The sequence below is a fragment of the Brachyhypopomus gauderio genome, chromosome 7 (genome assembly GCF_052324685.1).
Source record: "Brachyhypopomus gauderio isolate BG-103 chromosome 7, BGAUD_0.2, whole genome shotgun sequence".
Classification (NCBI taxonomy): Eukaryota; Metazoa; Chordata; class Actinopteri; order Gymnotiformes; family Hypopomidae; genus Brachyhypopomus; species Brachyhypopomus gauderio.
This window is the reverse complement of record NC_135217.1, coordinates 8,718,562-8,737,853: the sequence shown is the minus strand read 5'-3', so window position 1 is coordinate 8,737,853 and position 19,292 is coordinate 8,718,562. Positions and strand designations below refer to the sequence as shown.

Genomic DNA, 19,292 nt, shown 5'->3' with positions numbered 1-19,292 from the left:
TGCTGGTTTTTTTTTTTTTTTTTTTTTTTTTTTTGGGAGGGGGGGGGGGGGTTGTATTCTGAGATTTACTAGAACAGGAGAGTAGACAAGGCAGTTCAAGGGCCATGGTTTAGGCTCATTTAGGACTCTTTCTGTCTGGTTTAGCACCTCATTGTCATATATCTGTTTTGTGTTTGTTTCGGAAGCTTTTCAACTTGATGTGTTCACATCAGTAGTTTGGCTGAAGCATGTCTGTTGCCATGAGGACGAGTAGCACACGCAGACGTGAAGCTTCTGTTCGTTCTGAAGCTGGAGCCCATTCGGGTTTGGCGCGTGTTGCTCGTTACGGGTGCAGATCTATGCAATTCTGAGCATTTCAGCAAATATGACAACTCTGATCGTGATCCGATGCTTTAACTGCTTGCGTAGACGGTAAATAACAGTTATCATGCTGAGTGGTGACAGAGGTAGTGCAGAACCATCCGTACCGGTGTCTGTGCGTCCGGACGCCTGGCGTACGGCGAAGGCAGTGTACATACCGGTTAATGTGGAAAGCTCACCTATGGTGGCTTTGAACAGCCCTAGTACATAAACAAGCAGAAATGTTATGGGTACAATCAGGGATTCCCAAGCTGCACAACTGTGCGGAGAATTAGATATCTGACAGAGAGCTTAGAGATTCAATTTTCTCCTCTCTAATGCCTTAATAAATGCAGCAGAGACCCCACTGTACAGGTGTTACAATTTCTCTCCCTACCTTATGGACAGAAACAGACAGCTATCAGAGACAGTAATAAATAACTGGGGTTTCTTTAGCATTTCTTTCTTGTCTCTGTGTGTGTGTGTGTGTGTGTGTGTGTGTGTGTGTGTGTGTGTGTGTGTGTGTGTGTGTGTGTGTGTGTGTGTGTGTGTGTGGCTGATCATACGTTATAGCCTGCTGCATACACACAAAGTAGTGAAGGGCCCTAAGTGTGCAGTAATACAGAGCTCAAACACAAAGGCCTGCGTAATTACTACCCCAGCGGAGAGCCATACTGCCACAGAGAGGCTCAGGCGATGTTTTGAACTGCTCTTACTTAAAAAAAAAAAGTCCTTTGAGTCAATTATAAAAAATCAAATGTACTACTTCAAAGCACTGCCACAAAGTTGCTTTTGGATAAATGGACATGAATATTTCATGCTAGAATTTTGTCTTGTGCTTTTGTCTAGATTCACGGTCACTGTGTGCAATACAAATGCATCAGACGTCAGTAATGGGTGCACTTAGAAAGCCTGACAGCTCTCGTGTTTATTTAAATCTAATGCGAACGGCAGTGGCCCTTTGCAGCCGACTGGCACTTCCTTTAGTCTTTCACCAAGGTCAGTCACACGGGGTCGCTTTCTGTCTTCCCCAACTTCTTTCTGTTTTGTTCTACATCCTGAGGAACTTCCTGCCAGATTGCATTCTGGGGCCCTGAGGTCATTTGCGCCATTTTGGCCATCGCCTTTACTGTATCTTAAACGGCGTTCCTGATCCTGCTTACATGCGAAGGTTCAGCATCAGGACAAACTCTGCCTGTTAATTGCACTGCGTCTGATTAAAAAGCTGGAGGTGATTAGAGTGACTAACGAGTCACGGGCCAGATTGAGCCCAGGGGCTCCTCTCCACTCATTCACTGCCTCCTTCTCTGTCTCTTTCACTCTCCAATTCTCTTTCCCTCCCTCCCTCTCTTTTCCTCCACTCTCTCGCTTTCTGTCCCTCCCTCTCTCCCTCTCTTTTCCCCTTAACCTCTCGTTTTCCCATCCAGCATGCCTGGTCGTTCACCGATGCCCTTTAGACCACCCTGTAATTGTTTTGGCATTTCTGATTTGTTTGTTAATCATGGTATTGACGTGGTGGCAGCAGACCGGGTCACACGGATCGTTACCCATACTAACATAGTGGCACTGTGTGCTCCCCACTAGGAATAAACACGGCTTCCTGTTCCTCTGTCTTCGCACTAGCACTCATTCTAAAAACTGTGTGTTTGTGTGTGCATGTGTGTGTGTGTGTGTGACAAACACCCCAGAGGGACGTATCGATTAGGATGGTGACATAGCAGGGTGCCCCCTTCAAGTACAATAGACAGCAGTAAACGACACTGGTTATATGTGGCTAGAAAACTCCAGGTTCTCTGGACGCCCCAGTGTGAAGCTTTGTGGGTGCGTGTACGTACAACCTGCTCTCCTGCTGAATCACTGTGGTTCAGCATGTTCGATTCACCCTCATTTCAGCTGGTTCAGCTAATCCACGCAGCGAGCTGAAACCCACCTCCAAACTAACATCCACTGATGCGTTTTAGACTTTGTCAAATGTTATTCACCCCTGTGCCTTAAATGTCTTTAGTTGATCCTGCTTTAATGGGTTTAGCTCCAGCCCTGATAAACATGCAGCATTTTTTTTTAAAAAAAGGTCTTACTTCACAGAAGAGCATTATTGTTGCGGAACGAAATCTAAACCTGAAATGTCATAGTGTTTGTTTAGAGTGAACAGATTTCCACACTGACTGAACAATAAACATATTAAATGTTAATGCATCAGCCCAGAGTGTACCCAGTACAGTGTCTGTAACATTCTGAAGGAGAACTACCCAAAAACATATTAATATTTTAGCTTATCAACACCAGTCTTCACACACTGAGAAAACAATTTATTTCAGTCTGACGTTACCTGCGTGTTATCAGAACCATATCACACGCCAGGACTCCACAAACGGCGTTTTGTTTATGGTCCACCAGGGTGTGAACACCACAGAAATGCAAACCGCACCCGACACTGGGCTGTACCTGATCCGGTTGATCAGCGGATTTCGCAGTACGAGTGTTCCTCGGATGAATAGCAATGCTCGCTGTCCTGTTTCCACTGCTGCGTAAACTACAAGCGTTCTTATCGTAGCTCAGACGGCGCGCTGGTGGTATTCCACACTTAATATGGCCCGGTGTGAGAATCATAACAGTCAAATGCACGTCATGGCGAGATAGCTCCGCCCCCTGACCCTAGCTGGGACCGTCTGTGCAATTGTTCCAGAAAAGTTAAAACACTTTGGCCAAAAAAATGAGATAAACTTCCATAACAAAAGTGTCAACAACAACGGTATTCACAATAACAGTAAAAAATATTAGTGTGACCTTCAAAGAGGATCTTTTTATTTCACTACAGACAAAAATGGCCTTTTTTCCCCCAAGGACAAATTATAAGGCGTTTCCTCATATTTCTAATTTGACACCCAGACTGCTGGAATACTGCATGTAGGAGTCTTGGAGTAAAAGAACTAAATCATTTTGAATGTGCTGTCCCATATACTAGTGTTCTGAACATGTTTGTGTTATATTCTGTAATCCTCCTCTCATGGTGTATTTGAATATGAAATCATATTTCATCTGTTAGATTGTTTTCAATTTGGCGATTTTCCAGACAAGCTTCACTATATAATAATGGGGTCCAGATTGTTCATGTGGTGTGACTCATGCAGTCTGAACTATAGCCTGGTGGAGTTCCTTTCTAATAAATATAATAAAATACTTGGGTGTTTTTATTATTGTTTTTATTTAGCTCACCCCCCAACCCATTCATATTAATGTGTTGACATCAAATGCAGATCACTTGAATATTATTACCTGAACGTGAATTCATTATCATATCAAATGCTATGTAAAAAAAATAAATAAATCCACACACTGACATCATTATGCGGAAAAAAACCCAGAAATAAGTAAATGAAACGAAATAAATGAAATAAATAAAAACCATTGATGTGCCGCGTTGCTTTTCGGGTGCTGAGTGCATCTAAAGGTCATGACCTGCTCGGTGTCTGTCCTTCATCAGTTCTCCATCACCGTTGGCACTGCGTTTTGTCAGCGTGTGATATCGGTGAGGGACATTGCGGAGTTCTCCAAGTGCCGGGGTTCTGCCGAAGCCCCCAGCAGGAATTAAACATATGGAGAAAACTTAAAAAAAACCCCAGTCTGGAGAGAAGTGGGGCATGATTCTTCCTGCAGCGGTCTCTGAGGATTACTTTACAAGCCCGATCAGTCTGCCGCCCTAAATTTACTTATCATCAGAAACTAAATAAAGTCTTGGGCATTACGTAAGGTTACAGGCTATGTGTTCGAAAGACTGGGGAAACACACACGTATGCCCACACACCCTGTCCCCGTGTCGGGCGTCCTCGTATCAAAGGGAACAGGAGCTGTTAGGTGGAGCTAAAGTCATAGGTGTCACACGCTCCACTAAGGGTGAGAGTGCGAGTGCATTCTGGTGCTTCACCACCACCACCTAAAAGTGGTGGCAATAGGTTTATTTTGGATGTAGCTTACGTGTCGGTAGGTTTTACCTTCGCTTGGGGTAGTTACGTGCTACTTGCTAATGCTACAAGCGTAGAAGGATCCATGAGGGAAGCCGTGTGTCAGCAGGAATGCCGGCGAATGGCAGGAAGCTCTCGGTAGACCTGCTGTCGCCTGAAGGAGAGCTGGCTGCTAATTAGCAGTGCTGGCTCTGTGTGTAGATGGTGGGAACACTGTACAAGTGCTTTCTGATTTATACCGGGGAAACAGCAAATCCCAGAATTGTCATCATATCTCTGTTGTAGGTTCGGAAGTCAAGATATTTACACTTCTAATCAACAGATTTCTTCATTTTTTTTTTTTACCAGGGTTATTGTGTCAATTTCATGTTCCCTTCACCAGGCCATATTATTGGAACTAGTTGGCACTATTAATCCACAAATGTCAGCCTGATGAAAACTAAACTAAATTGGTAACCCATGCAGAGTCAGTATTGCTGCTCTGCTCAGCTGTTTCGTGAATGACTGTGGTGATGTCATCCTGTCACATCATTGCTAATTCACTTGTCAGGGACTGATTACCCCCCCCCCCCCCCCCCAAACCAAAGACATGGTGAAATTCCTGCTCACGTGGTGCCATGGTGACGTGTCGCTATAGTGAAGCTGAGGGGGAGGGAGGACTGCTACAGGACATTTTACAGCATCCACACTTACATAAAACATCCAACACTTCTCTGTGAAGTCTTCTCCAAGGCTTCTTTGCTGTGTGTTTTACTGTATGTACCTGCAGTAATTGGACTTTTAAAGTGTATGGGCTGCTTCCTTAGCAAGCTTCATCAACAACAACTTCCTCAAGGCAAGAGACCTTTGTCCGTCTCATAATGGCGCCCTGTCGGGAATGTGCACCCTCTAACTAAGGTTCCTCCCCTTTGCTCCTTTGACGGTTACCTAGTAACAGATGGCTTGGATGAGCACACAGCTGTTGACCTACCTCCCTGTTTCTTTCTCTCTCCATCACTGTTTCTCTCCCACCCTCCCTCTCCCTCCCTCTCTCTCTCACGCACTCTCTCATTTTCTGCGCAGTGCCCCGAAGGCTTGCGGCCAATGAAGGACGGCTCGGGTTGCTATGACTACTCGCTGGGCACGGACTGCACGGACGGTTTTAACGGGGGCTGTGAGCAGCTCTGCCTCCAGCAGCTGGTCCCCCTGCCGGACGACCCCTCCGCCAGCAACGTGCTCATGTTCTGTGGGTGAGAACGGGAGCGTGTCTGCTCACACACACACACACACACACACACACATGCACTCAGTTCTCTTTGATTTGAGGAACTCTTAACTGCGGCTCCTTATGCAGTGCAGCAGTTCAAATAAGAGACCCATCGTCCTCCCCATGTCCCTGACGTCAGAACATAATCGCAGTCGTGCAGGATCTATAGGCCCCTGGGATCCTGCAAACCTTTCAAGTTCTTGTGTGTGACAGGCACACCTATACGGCCTTGTGTGTGCAGTTAGGGAATAAGGAACGTCTACTCGGCAGGACCGTCGGTAAACCAAGACCATCGATCTTCAGCTAGACTCAGGCACCGCTCCTGCTGTTTACATCCATGTTGTGTCTGACGATGTCTGATCAGTAAGTCCACACCGTGCTGCCTGAGCCCGCTCCAATACCCGCTCACGGAGGCACCTGTACCCTTCCCCCCACCCCCACCCGCCAGGTGCGTGCAGGAGTATAAACTGGCTGCAGACGGACGGTCCTGCGTCCTGCTGGACGGAGGCTGCGATGGCGGCAGGTGCCCACGCCAGGACGCGCCCTTCAACGACACGCTCTTCGGCGAGATGCTACGCGGTTATGACAACAAGACGCAGCGGGTCAACCTGGGCCGGGTCTTCCAGATGACCTTCCGGTGAGTTCCGCCCCTCTCCTTCGGGGGCCTTCAAAGGCTTTCAGGAGCGGTGACGGCACCGCCCAGAGTCCAAACAGAGGGATGAGGAGAGGAAAAAAAGAGATTTATCTGTTTTCTGTCCTCGCTGTTTTTGTTTGAGGCTGTTCTTGCCGTAACGCCCCGGAACATGCAGAACAATCGGTCTGTTGTGTTGTGGGAAGCGGAGAAACGATGCCTCTCCATTATCCCATAAGTGCTGTGGGTCGGAGTTAATCCCAGCCCTGCTCCGCCACTGTCAGGACTCTGAAAGGCCTTCCAGGCTCTGGCATAATAAAGACAAACATCTCCACAGGGGTGGAGGTGGGGGTGCGGGTGGGTGGGGGGGGCGGCGTCACACATCGCCTCGTGCTGCCTGACGGAGCCTCGGCGAGGGCTTAATCACCACGTCAGGCTGTCCGTCTCTGTTGTGACACTCGTGTGTTAGCTGTGTTAGCAATGCTCCCATTGTGCCGAGGAGGCAAACTGTGAAGCGAAGCCAAGTTAAAGGCGCGTCTGTTTCGGGTCTATGTTGAAAAAAGACATTATGGGTGTAGGTTTGGGTTGGTGGAGGTGCCAGAGGAGTCCAGCTGGTCTTCTCCCTGATGTTGGGTTTGATTTCCAGGTGAAACAAAAGACCACTGATAAGCCCAATGATGTTCTCAGATCTCCATTCTGCCATTATATATCCAGATACATTTTTGCTAATAACTGTAATATTAGTACGCAGAGTATGCAGAAACATTTACAAAATGCCCACAAATGGGAAGCAGGTGTTTTTCTTACTATTATATAACTGTTTACTAATATGTAAGTGATAAGAAACTGATCTGATGTCTGCTTCCAGTGAAAGAGTAGAGGTTCCAGAAACGTTTCTCTGGAAATGAAATGAAATGTGAAATGTGCCATATTTTGTCAATTGTGATTTTTTACACCCCAATCGAAATTTGTCCTCCGCTTTTAACCCATCTGTGCAGTCAGAACACACAAACACACACTAGTGATTACTAGGGGGCTGTGGATCACACGTGCCCAGAGCGGTGGGCAGCCCTAGCCCGGCGCCCGGGGAGCAGTTGGGGTTAGGTGCCTTGCTCAAGGGCACCTCAGTCATGGCCTGTCTGGGAATCGAACCCACGACCCTCCGATCACAAGACCAGTTCCCTAACCGCCAGCCCATGACTGCCCCAGTTGAGGAAGTTGAGGAAGCCAGAGAGGAGAGGCCTGAAGCTAGCGACGGCACTAGCAGAGTGGGCTCTCTTAATGAAGCTAGCTCGGACTAGCGACGGCGCTAGCAGAGTGGGCTCTCTTAATGAAGCTAGCTCGGACTAGCGACGGCGCTAGCAGAGTGGGCTCTCTTAATGAAGCTAGCTCGGGCTAGCGACAACGCTAGTATCCAGTCTCTTAATGAAGTTCTGAAGGAAGCAGCCGGGCGGCGCTAGCTCACAGTGCTGGCAGTTAGCCCTGACCTTCCCCATGCCCCTCGGAGCCGTTCCACTGCTGCTCTGCTGCCTATCTGGATCTCATCTGGATCGATGAGAGTGAATGAATGGCTGCCTTGTAGATGTCACCAGGAGTTATTTCAAATATTTTTACTGCAGTGCGTGTCGCGCTTCTGTCTCGTTTGGAATGATGGAAGATGAGGATTCGGGTCGAGCAGATTATAGGACTGAAGGGTTTATTTAAAATTGCAGTCATTAGTCAATCCACCTCTGTCTATGAGTATAGACCTCAGCACCTTCAGATACATATTTTGACAAATCCAGGAATGAACTTTTCTGGTGACTCGGGACTGAGCGAGTGTGAGTGATAGTTCTATTTGAAGACACAGTAATAGCAGGAAGATTAGTAGTACTTGAATTTTAGGAGTAAATGAGCAACACTCAAAGAGTACAGTAATTACTACTGAATACACATATGCAGAAACCTCAAGCACTGATTGCATCCACTACGATTGTTGCTAATATAGACACTACTATCATATAGACCTCTGTTTTGTCATGCTCTCTGATGGCTGTAATTAGAGGCATCAATAGGCTTTTAATAACACTGTCGAGGCATGTCAGCAGCACCGATCATAAAGTCCTTGCTGTGGACATGAGTCTGCCGCCCTGTCCCTCCACGCCGTGTAAACGGACAGGTGGCGTATATGCCAGGAGGGCAGAACTGACTCTGACAGATTTATTTTCATCACGTGGTGGGTGTCTTCACTGCTTCTCACACTCATAATCATCAGCAAGTTATTTCCAGGGAGACTTCAGCCTCGGTACATAAACACACATAGACACACAGATGTGCGCATGCTAACCCTCCCCCAAAAACACACGCACGCTCACACACACCTGTCATTCTCTTCATAGCTGCTTCATTTTAACAGATCGCACAGCGGGTGGCAAAACACTGCGTTCTCATCAGGAACGTGAACTCTGCTGACCTTGATCTGTTGGTCTGACACGTTTCGCCACGGGTCGGTTATTATTCGTTCAGCACCGAAGCCCCAACATCGGCGGCACAGAAGAGCGTAAATGAAACAAACCAAAACAGGTGACAGAAAGATTAGAGGGGGATCAGCAAACATATTAGGTTGCATTGTTGAATTATGGAAACGTTTGTCTGGGAGGGTCCGTTTGGTTCGGACTGCAGTGAGACGGGTGTTACACACCAAGACTTAAGCCGAGGGTTCCAAACTCGACAGGAAAATGTCAGAAAACGCAACATAAGCACCGTATTGTGTGTCTCGCTGCAACAGCGTTTTGGATTAAAACCAGCCAGAACCTCAGCCTTCGCCTCTGGCTCCTTCATCATCGCCCCCCCTCCTGTCTGAATCCTCAATCCTGACCAGCTCTGCCATCATCCAATCAGCTCCACTCCGAACCCCCTTCCGTCAGCTTGGTCTCCACAAATTCATGAAACGGGTCACGGCCGTGTTACCCCCGGACAAGCTTTGATGTGGAGATGCAACACTTTGCTGCCCTTCCTGAACAGAACCGCGATGCCCAGCGGCTCATGAATGGGAGGAAGCTGTGATTTGGCCCGCGGTGTCGGATGAAGCCCACAACCGAGCGCCGTCGGAAGTCCGTTCCTCCTTATCGCCGTGACGTTTCTATCGCATTTGCAGCATGAATCCATGGTAACAGCAGAGATGGTTTATCGCCAGCTTAGCACATGAGGAAAACCCTCTAGCTGTGTATGTGGTGTGGGGGTGAATAATTTGTAGCATGTTGCATAATGACATGTACTAAAGAGGATGTGCGACGTTGACTGATTGATTTATTGTGTTTTATGTAGGTGATTATTTCGCTTGGAGTTGGCAACAGTTCTGCACACGTGTTTTGTAAGCCAGTAGGAACGTTAAATTCTCCTTTTTTGCAACAAATCACAAAAGCTGCCTCCCGGAGCCCTTTAGCGCGGCATTTGATGAATGGCTCGTCATTATTGACTTGCCACTCTCGAAGCCGCATCCCGCCGTCCTGGGCGGGCAGAACCGCAGGTGCACGTCATCTCCTGGAGCACACCTCGGCCTTCGCAGCGCGGGAGACCGGCGCCATCCATCATGGATGACCAGCCACGTCCCTGTCCGTCCTCGTCTTCGTCTGGACCTTCAAAGGACTGCGCTCCAGAAGAAGAGAGTTGGCCTCGGGGTTCTATCTGCACTAAATCTTTGCAGTAAAAGCCACACACGCAAATATCACTCTCTCTCTCTCACACACACACACACACACACACACACACACACACACACACACACACACACACACACACATCTTATTTACCTTGTAGAGGCCTTATTATATTGAATTGATTTCTGCAGTTAATTAATGCTACAAATATATCTTGCCTTATCCTCTGTGAAAGCACATTGTTTGCCACTTTTAGCTTTTCAAATGAAAGTACCAATGTTTATAAATAAAAAAAAAAAGCTTTTGTTCCATTTTTACCACAAGGCAAAAAATGTCAGATGTTCCTATCCTTGTGGGGACATTTGGTCCCCATGGAGTTATATAAACACACAAATACCCGTATACACACACCGGCAACAACAAATAAAAGAGGAGAAGAAAAAGACAGCTTGCACAGAAGTGCTCAAAAATAACAGCATCCTCAAAATACAATTTAGAGAGAATTAAACCCTCCGATAGTCTCACCAGTCGACAACTACCATGCAGCCCCCCTCTCTCTTTCTTCCCAGTGTAACACATCTCTGAGCAGAAGAACGGCCCAGTATTGTCTCCAGCTGGAGCTCCTGTATCTCTCGGACGTTTAATTGCATTGGAGCGGCAGAGAGAAGTTTGATTAAGTAAAGCTAAGCAACTGCGGAAGGAGACGGTATCCAGAGGCAGTAATGTGAAGCAGAAAGCTTTCTGAAGACGCTCACATGCTGGGCTTCATACCCGGAGGAAGCGATCCTCCTCCCCATCCCCTTTCTGTCTCGCAGGAGAAAAAAACTAACGCTTAGCGTGCCGCACAACGCCTAGTCATAAAAACGAGCCAGAAGTCAAAGACAAATCTGTTTCATGTTTCAGATTTAGAAAAAATAACATGAGAACAACAAACAGCAAAGACTTGAAGAGCAGAGGACGTGAAACGAATGGATTTTTAGGAAGAAAAGCAATCGCGGAGCCCGAGACTACGAGGCCCAAACCGAATTTCTTACAAAGAGCAATTGTCCGATAAGCAGTGTCCATTTCTACTTTGAACGTTTGGTTGCTGTTCCGCTGTCATAGCGCTTTCTGTGCAACCAATGGCATAAGAGTCCAGAGTTGTTTGTTGTTAGACTCGCAAACAGATCTGGGACCTTCATACTGGGAGGGCCACATCAATTAATAAAGCTTTACAGCAGGTTTGCTGTTTATGTTTGTAGCACACATCCTCAACCTTGAGAGAGATGAGCCAGTGCATTACTGAAAGTGTGCAGCGGCTGACCAGGTGAGCCACTCTGCTGGAGAGCTGATCCTCAGCGCACAGACCGTGGACGGCTTTTGGGTCGGGTTTTGAGCACCTGCAGAGGTTCCTCGTCTGAGTGCTCCCTCCAGAGCACTGGGACTTGTCCGCCGGGTTTCTCTATTTTGGGCATTAGTACAGATTAATGTTAGCAGCGGTGTTCATTCACTCAGAACAGGAGTAAGAGGAATCCGGTCCATCTCATTGGCTTCGTGATATGAGTTTGAAGGAGTAGAGGAAGGAGAGTTTACTGGAAATACTTCATGCTTAAAGTGGAGGGACTCGCTGAAAATCTCAAAGGATTGTGAAGCAAACCCTTCAGATTCAAACATGTCACCTTTGGTACCGAGTTAGCACCCATCTTTACATTATGTAGGTATATTCTATAGGGACAAGCCCTCAGGACCAAGACCCAGTTCACGGTACCCTCACCTGTCCACAAGAAGACGACAGAGGAGGCTTCTCAGCTGGCGTGTGCTGTGGTCCCTCCAGAACCACACACGTGTGGAAGACACATGCCCTGTGTCTAATCCAGGGGCAGTTTTAGAGCAGTAGAACCTTGGGGAGGTGGGGCAGTCTGGGGCTTTTCCAGCCACTTGGCCATGCTGGTTAAGGCATTGCAAGCATGAAAAGGCAAAAGCCAATATTCAACATCAACCATTATTTTACTTGATTTATTTATCTTTGTGGCTAGCCTGTGCAACTTAAAATTCTCCAACTAAGTACAGTTGGGCAGTCTTGGCCTGGTGGTTAGGTCTTGTGACCGGAAGGTCGTGGGTTCGATTCCCAGACCTGAGGCCATGACTGAGGTGCCCCTGAGCAAGGCCCTTAACCTTCAATTGCTCACTTGTATAAAAAAAAAATGAGATTAAATGTAAGTCGCTCTGGATAAGGGCGTCTGCCAAATGCCATAAATGTAAATGTAAGTACGACACGTAGATAAAAAGATAGTTTTAGCATTGTGTCTCCCTTTATATAGTGTTAGTCAGACTTACTTCATAAGGAAAACAATGTCTAATCCACTAGGGAAAGTCCATTACTGGGACGTGTATTTTGACTTTGGTCTGCTGCTTTGTCACCATGTGTATGTAGAAGTGATGAGGCTATATTTAATAATTAGTTCATGGTTGACTCACCCCTCATTTCAGGGGTTCTCGGGCTGGCCAAGCGACTGGTCAAAGGGACACTATCACCCCCCTCCCCCCTGCACACACACACACACACACACACACACACCCTCGGTGCTTTGATGTAATGTGTTGTAATGTGGGAGCAGGCTTAACTCCTGCTCTGTGCACCAGCCCCCCAGGAGTGCTCTGGGTGCGTGCGGAGGCCTCCGGGGCCAGTCATGGGAGGATTAGAGGCGATTTCATTTCCAGACCTAGCTGAGTGCACTAACCTGTGGACTTAAGCTAGATATGCAGTGTTAATCCCTCTTTCCCCCTTCTTTTTTCCTTTCTTTTTCTTTCATGTTTTCCCATTTTTCTGTAACAGATAAAAATAGAGACAGGTGCACCCTCCACTGCTGTAGGAATTTGGATGGATAGGTGATTTAGGTGAATGGATGATTTGAGTGAATGGGTGATTTAGGTGAATGGGTGAAAAAACTTTCTGCCATAATGTTAAGCCTTTTTCTATATTTAGCTATGCACTACTTCACACCATGAGCTAGAATCTTCTTTGATTGAGATATATATGTATATATATATATATATATATATATATATATATATATATATATATATATATATATATATATATATATATATATATATATATATTAGTGGTGGGACTTTAACGCGTTAATTTCGATTAATTAATTACAGGAAAATTAACGCATTTTAATGCATTTAACGCAGGAGACACATTTGCACCGTGGAATGTTTCTCAGTGCACGAGTTCCAGACATACAGATTATATGGACGCACAATAAGATGAGCATGATGGAGATGCCTGAAGAGGCTACGCTGGCGGATGGGAAATTTAAATATAAGAAACTTCCAAATAGAAGTACAAACACAAATGGTGTTATTTGCACTTTATGTAGGAAGGAGTTCGCTTATCACAGGAGCACTTCCACCCTTCGTTACGACCTCAACGCAAAACATGTTGGGGCTAACGCGCAGGTCAGTAATGATAACTTAGCTGATAAATGTATTACTAGTACGATAGGGTGACCAAACGTCCGTATTTCCCGGGACATGTCCGTATTTCACATCCTGTCCAGGGCGTCCCGGGTTTTTTTTAAGTGAGGAAATGTCCTGGTTTATAAATGACCTTCATTGGACCATTAAGACTGGATTAAACTTTCGCGAGTGGCCGTAGCGCGCGACTCCGCACGCGTTTATACATGACGCGTCACATTATTTGTGTTGTCTGCTCTCTGTGGTCGAAGATAAATGCTTACAAGAAGCGCTGCACATTGCGTCAACTGATGCAAGTTACGAACTGCCGTCCAGGGGTGAGTTTCCCAAAAAGTTCTTAGCGCTAAGTACTTCTTAACCTTTTACGAAGTACTTGGCGCTAAGAACGTTTTGGGAAACTCACCCCAGAAAGACAATGTCGAAGAAAATCCAACAGCTGTATGATGAGGAAAGGGAAGTAAAACAGGTTATTGTGAAGAGCGCCACAAATGTGGCTCTGACTGGGGATCACTGGACCTCTGTTAGCAACAAGAATTATCTTGGTGTGACAGCTCATATTATAGATGATGAATCTAAAGATCCAGTCATTTGCTTTGAGCATGCAGAAGACCACTTCTAGGCACTATGGAGATGCCGGTGGCAGAGGCCTGGGAAATTTAAGATAAAAATATACCATCTAAAATGGTATTAAAAAACATCTTCTGATTTACTTCAATTCTTCCAATATCCTGAGCAAAACTCCCAAAATTAAACAACATTTTTGGTCAGAATTTCCAGTGTTCTGAACTGTTTTCTGCACTCATATATTGGTCTGTGTAGTAGACTGGTGGAAAAATAAACAAGATGTTGAAGTTTATGATTATGTTCATTGATTCATTCATCATTCAAACTTAAATTAATATTTCTCATGTTAAATACTGAAGTGCGATTAAAATGCAATTAATTTCGATTAATTAATTACAAAGCTTCCGATTAATTTGATTAATTTTTTTTATCGCGTCCCACCCCTAATGTGTGTGTATATATATATATATATATATATATATATATATATATATATATATATATATATATATATATATATATATATATATATATATATATATATATATATAATTTGCCCAACAATCACATTCATTAAAAACTAAAAACAAGTTATTGGACATTATTGGGGGAGTGAGGGGGAGTGGTGTGTGAGGTAATGGTGGCTGAGGGGGAGTGGTGTGTGAGGTAATGATGGCTGAGGGGGAGTGGTGTGTGAGGTAATGGTGGGTGAGGGGGGAGTGGTGTGTGAGGTAACACTGGGTGAGAGGGGAGTGGTGTGTGAGGTAATGGTGGGTGAGGGGGGAGTGGTGTGTGAGGTAATGGTGGGTGAGGGGGGAGTGGTGTGTGAGGTAATGGTGGCTGAGGGGGAGTGGTGTGTGAGGTAATGGTGGGTGAGGGGGGAATGGTGTGTGAGGTAACGGTGGGTGAGGGAGGAGTGGTGTGTGAGGTAACGGTGGGTGAGGGGGGAGTGGTGTGTGAGGTAATGCTGGGTGAGAGGGGAGTGGTGTGTGAGGTAATGCTGGGTGAGGGTGAGTGGTGTGTGAGGTAATGCTGGGTGAGAGGGGAGTGGTGTGTGAGGTAATGCTGGGTGAGAGGGGAGTGGTGTGAGGTCACGCTGGGTGAGAGGGGAGTGGTGTGTGAGGTAATGCTGGGTGAGGGTGAGTGGTGTGTGAGGTAACGGTGGGTGAGGGGGGAGTGGTGTGTGAGGTAATGCTGGGTGAGAGGGGGAGTGGTGTGTGAGGTCACGCTGGGTGAGAGGGGAGTGGTGTGTGAGGTAATGGTGGGTGAGGGGGGAGTGGTGTGTGAGGTAATGGTGGCTGAGGGGGAGTGGTGTGTGAGGTAATGGTGGGTGAGGGGGAGTGGTGTGTGAGGTAATGCTGGGTGAGAGGGGAGTGGTGTGTGAGGTCACGCTGGGTGAGGGGAGTGGTGTGTGAGGTCACGCTGGGTGAGGGGGGAGTGGTGTGTGAGGTAATGATGGCTGATGGGGAGTGGTGTGTGAGGTAATGCTGGGTGAGGGGGGGAGTGGTGTGTGAGGTAATGCTGGGTGAGAGGGGAGTGGTGTGTGAGGTCACGCTGGGTGAGGGGGGAGTGGTGTGTGAGGTAATGATGGCTGAGGGGGAGTGGTGTGTGAGGTAACGCTGGGTGAGGGGGGAGTGGTGTGTGAGGTAATGATGGCTGAGGGGGAGTGGTGTGTGAGGTAACGCTGGGTGAGGGGGGAGTGGTGTGTGAGGTAATGATGGCTGAGGGGGAGTGGTGTGTGAGGTAACGCTGGGTGAGGGGGGAGTGGTGTGTGAGGTAATGATGGCTGAGGGGGAGTGGTGTGTGAGGTAACGCTGGGTGAGGGGGAGTGGTGTGTGAGGTAATGATGGCTGAGGGGGAGTGGTGTGTGAGGTAACGCTGGGTGAGGGGGAGTGGTGTGTGAGGTAATGATGGCTGAGGGGGAGTGGTGTGTGAGGTAATGCTGTGTACTGCTTTTGAGTATCCGCTGTCTACTGGAAGCGTGAGAAACGGCCTGAGCACTTAAGCGCTACTCTGAAAGTGTTTATGCAGACGTGTATAGATTCAAGGCCGCTTAGCAGTGTGTGATCAATGATGGTGAAGCACCCCGGCTACTCACACACACACACACACACACACACACACACACACACACACACACACACACACACACACACACACACACACACACACTTTTAAATGTGTACATACAGATGGATATTGGAATTTGCGCTGCATAACTACAGTGCAGTCTAATTGACAGTACTATTGTCATTGTTTTTTTTTTATGTATTAATAACGAAAGGCCAATTATGTTAAGGAAAGAACTAAAATGCAAAAGCTTTGACAGCCATCTCATCTAGAAAACCTCTCAATCACCCACTTATTAATAAAGCAATGATATGATGATATGATCTGTGTAAACACTGAGCAGCATCTATCCTTATGAACCCCACAGCACTGACTGGGATCCACTTTATTTATTATCAAAATATTGCTCAGAGAAGGCCCTGCTGTTGACGAATGCCTATGAAAAAAAAAAGTTATTTTTAATGTATTATGTGAGCTCTCTCTGCTAAACTGAGACTAGTAGCCCCAGGGGAGACGAAAGCATTTCTGTTTTAGCCACCACCTGTTTCTCTTCTCTTCCTTTTTTTAGACCACCTGTTATTTTCTCTCCATTTTCTGCCTGAAATGCCCTGTGCATGTCTCATTTGTTAATATCCAAAGGCACAGGCTGGCTCTTAATATCTGAAGTCTCTGTGTAGTGCAGGGAAATCACATTTAATTAGCGCACTCCTTCCAGGAAGTGCTACACATTGGTAATGTAATCTTATCGAAATCATGCGCGCAAAGAAGTGTGTCGCTCAGTGTAGACAAGAGTGCCGAGCGAACCTTCGGGGCCCCTGGAAGCCGTCTGCCCTCATTAGCGCTGATCAGGCGTGCCTCGGTGGCATCAGGAGGGTGAGAAGCACACGTGCACTTAGGCACACGTGTACATTACGATGCGAGACATGGCGGTCTCTCTCTCCTCCTGTAATCCACACGCGCTCCAACTTGCTGTCTAATTGCACGAGTTTTCTTTTCAAAGTCGTGAGATTGGAATAGCTGTGAACAATGGGCTACGTACCTCCGATGACTGCTCTCATATCCCCAAGAACCCCAAGTTACTTTTCCCCGCCCGCTCCAATTTCATACGGTGGACTTTTTTTGTGGTAATAATAATGCAAAGCAAAGACAAAAGGAGACTGTGGAGTTCATTCACGTGGCGTGGAGATCGCAGCAGTGACTCACCACTAACCTCTATTGGCGACATACGGAATTGCACAACCGGGAGGCAGTTCAGGCCTGGCACCAGAGAAGTGAGTGCAAATGTTTTATATGCCCCTTAAATCACTGCTCATCTTTTAATGACAACATTTACAAGATAAAGTGCACAAGTGCATCGCTCTTGGCAGGTGGGTCCAGGCAAGGAGAGTCGATCTCCGAGCTTTTAGAGTAATGAAAGAGATGGAGGTGGACGCTGAGCCCTGGTCTCTCCCCTCGTCCTCACGGGTGACCGCCCCACCATCTGTGAATGGGTGGGCAGATTAAGAACCAGGTAGGGGTGGGGGGGGGCACCACCAGGTCCAGGGAGAGGGGTGATGGTGATGGTGGTGGGGTGGGGGGGGGGGGCTGGCATGGGGATAGAGAAGATATGTGTAGAGAGGATCCTTGGGGTTAAAGCTCATGGTGTCTTGCCATTACTAAGAGAAAAGAGAAATGGACGCTGCATTGAGAGAACAGAAGAAGGAGGGAGAGGAAAGTGAAGGAAAGACCTGCTGGTCTGCATGCTGGGAGCCATTCTGTAGACTTCATAAAAAAGTGTGTTAAGTACTGAAATACATACTGAAGGGGTTTTCATCTCCAGACCTGTTAATATTTCTTCCCTTCTGTGACTTCTTGGCTCTCTCGAACTTGGATTCATGGAGGCAGATTGACATGGCGATAGTTAGCAAGATACAGTTTCATCCTCATAGTCCTGCAGTCGGCCTTATTCCACCTCCGTGATCATTAGATTCACGCCACGCAGGACTCATTACAACCCTGTCAAATGGGGGGATGGTACAGGCCGCACTGGGCTCGGCAAGTTTGGACAGGTACGGCGGCGAGTCGGTCCGGAACCTTTTCAGCTGCGTCTCGTAGGACTTAAGGTCTCGGTTATAAAACGTAATACCTGAATCTGCAGAACAAATTCTGCCCAGTGTTTGACTAGCACTTAATCAGTGTCTAATCTGTTTACTTTCACGTTCCATTGTGCTTTGACAAACAGCGCGCTCCAAGTGTTAGCCCGCTAAGTAAACACTATTGTTTGAGGAGAGCATAAATTACCGCGCTCTCCTCCGACGTGGCCTAATAGCTCTGTAATTCATAATTCAGGGCTTGTTGTTCCTTATGAGCATGATGAAGTGGTGGGCGCGTGGGATGAAGTGAGGGCACGTGTGATGAAGTGGGGGGCGCGTGTGATGAAGTGGGGGCACGTGTGATGAAGTGGGGGGGGCGCGTGTGATGAAGTGGGGGGGCGCGTGTGATGAAGTGGGGGGGGCGCGTGTGATGAAGTGGGGGGGCGCGTGTGATGAAGTGGGGGCACGTGTGATGAAGTGGGGGGGGCGCGTGTGATGAAGTGGGGGGGGCGCGTGTGATGAAGTGTGGGGCACGTGTGATGAAGTGGGGGCACGTGTGATGAAGTGGGGGGCGCGTGTGATGAAGTGGGGGCACGTGTGATGAAGTGGGGGGCACGTGGGATGAAGTGGGGGGGGCGCGTGTGATGAAGTGGGGGCACGTGTGATGAAGTGGGGGGCACGTGTGATGAAGTGGGGGGGCGCGTGTGACGACTCCTCACAGTCTTGCAGGCTGGGGTGACGCCCCACGTGCACGTTTCCCGACAGCAACGTTGCTCATGTGTGCTTCCCCTGCGTCCCCCCCGGCAGACCCTTATAAATCTCTGGCTTTAAGGCTCATGGAGCCCAGACAGATCTGTATTCATGGGTGATGTTACCGGGGGGGGGGGGGGGGGGGGGGGGGGCGATTAAAGCGGATAGTCCGGCCATAAGCTCGCAGGTAAACACGCGGTCTCGTAACCCTTTGAAAGGGCTCGTGTGGGGCCCCCAGGACGGGGGCTGGGAGGAGGGGGGGGGGGGGGTGTGGCGGGCCACTTTCGCCGGGTTATTAGGGCCGAAATAGAGATCATAAACGGCTGCGGTGTGTGGAGGAAGTGCTCCGTGGAACATGGTCTTTATGTTCTGCTCCTCACCGGGTCTGACTTTTACCGCGCAGAGAAGAATGTAGTTGTCATCACGAATTCAGTTTTCGGGGGCATGGCGCTCATGTAGCTCTCAGGATGTGGTAGTGTTTCAGTTTGATTCCTTAATAAATCATATTCTGAAATATCCAGTATTTTCATACATTCTAATACAACTGGCATTCTG

At 47.6% G+C, this 19,292-nt stretch overlaps 1 protein-coding gene and 1 long non-coding RNA gene across 2 annotated transcripts in view; one reads left to right on the top strand and one right to left on the bottom strand.

Moving 5' to 3' along the window:
* LOC143518192 (uncharacterized) overlaps positions 1-2,920 on the bottom strand; it is a 5,398-nt gene extending 2,478 nt beyond the window's left edge. The window contains exon 1 of the long non-coding RNA XR_013132078.1: positions 2,785-2,920. This is a non-coding gene — a long non-coding RNA (uncharacterized LOC143518192). The remainder of the gene's footprint in view (positions 1-2,784) is intronic.
* The window catches only part of astn2 (astrotactin 2), a 267,450-nt gene that overhangs the window by 192,823 nt on the left and 55,335 nt on the right, over positions 1-19,292 (top strand). Inside the window, 2 exon segments of the mRNA XM_077011457.1 lie at positions 5,364-5,530; positions 5,996-6,184. Coding sequence (XP_076867572.1) covers positions 5,364-5,530; positions 5,996-6,184 — 356 coding nt within the window.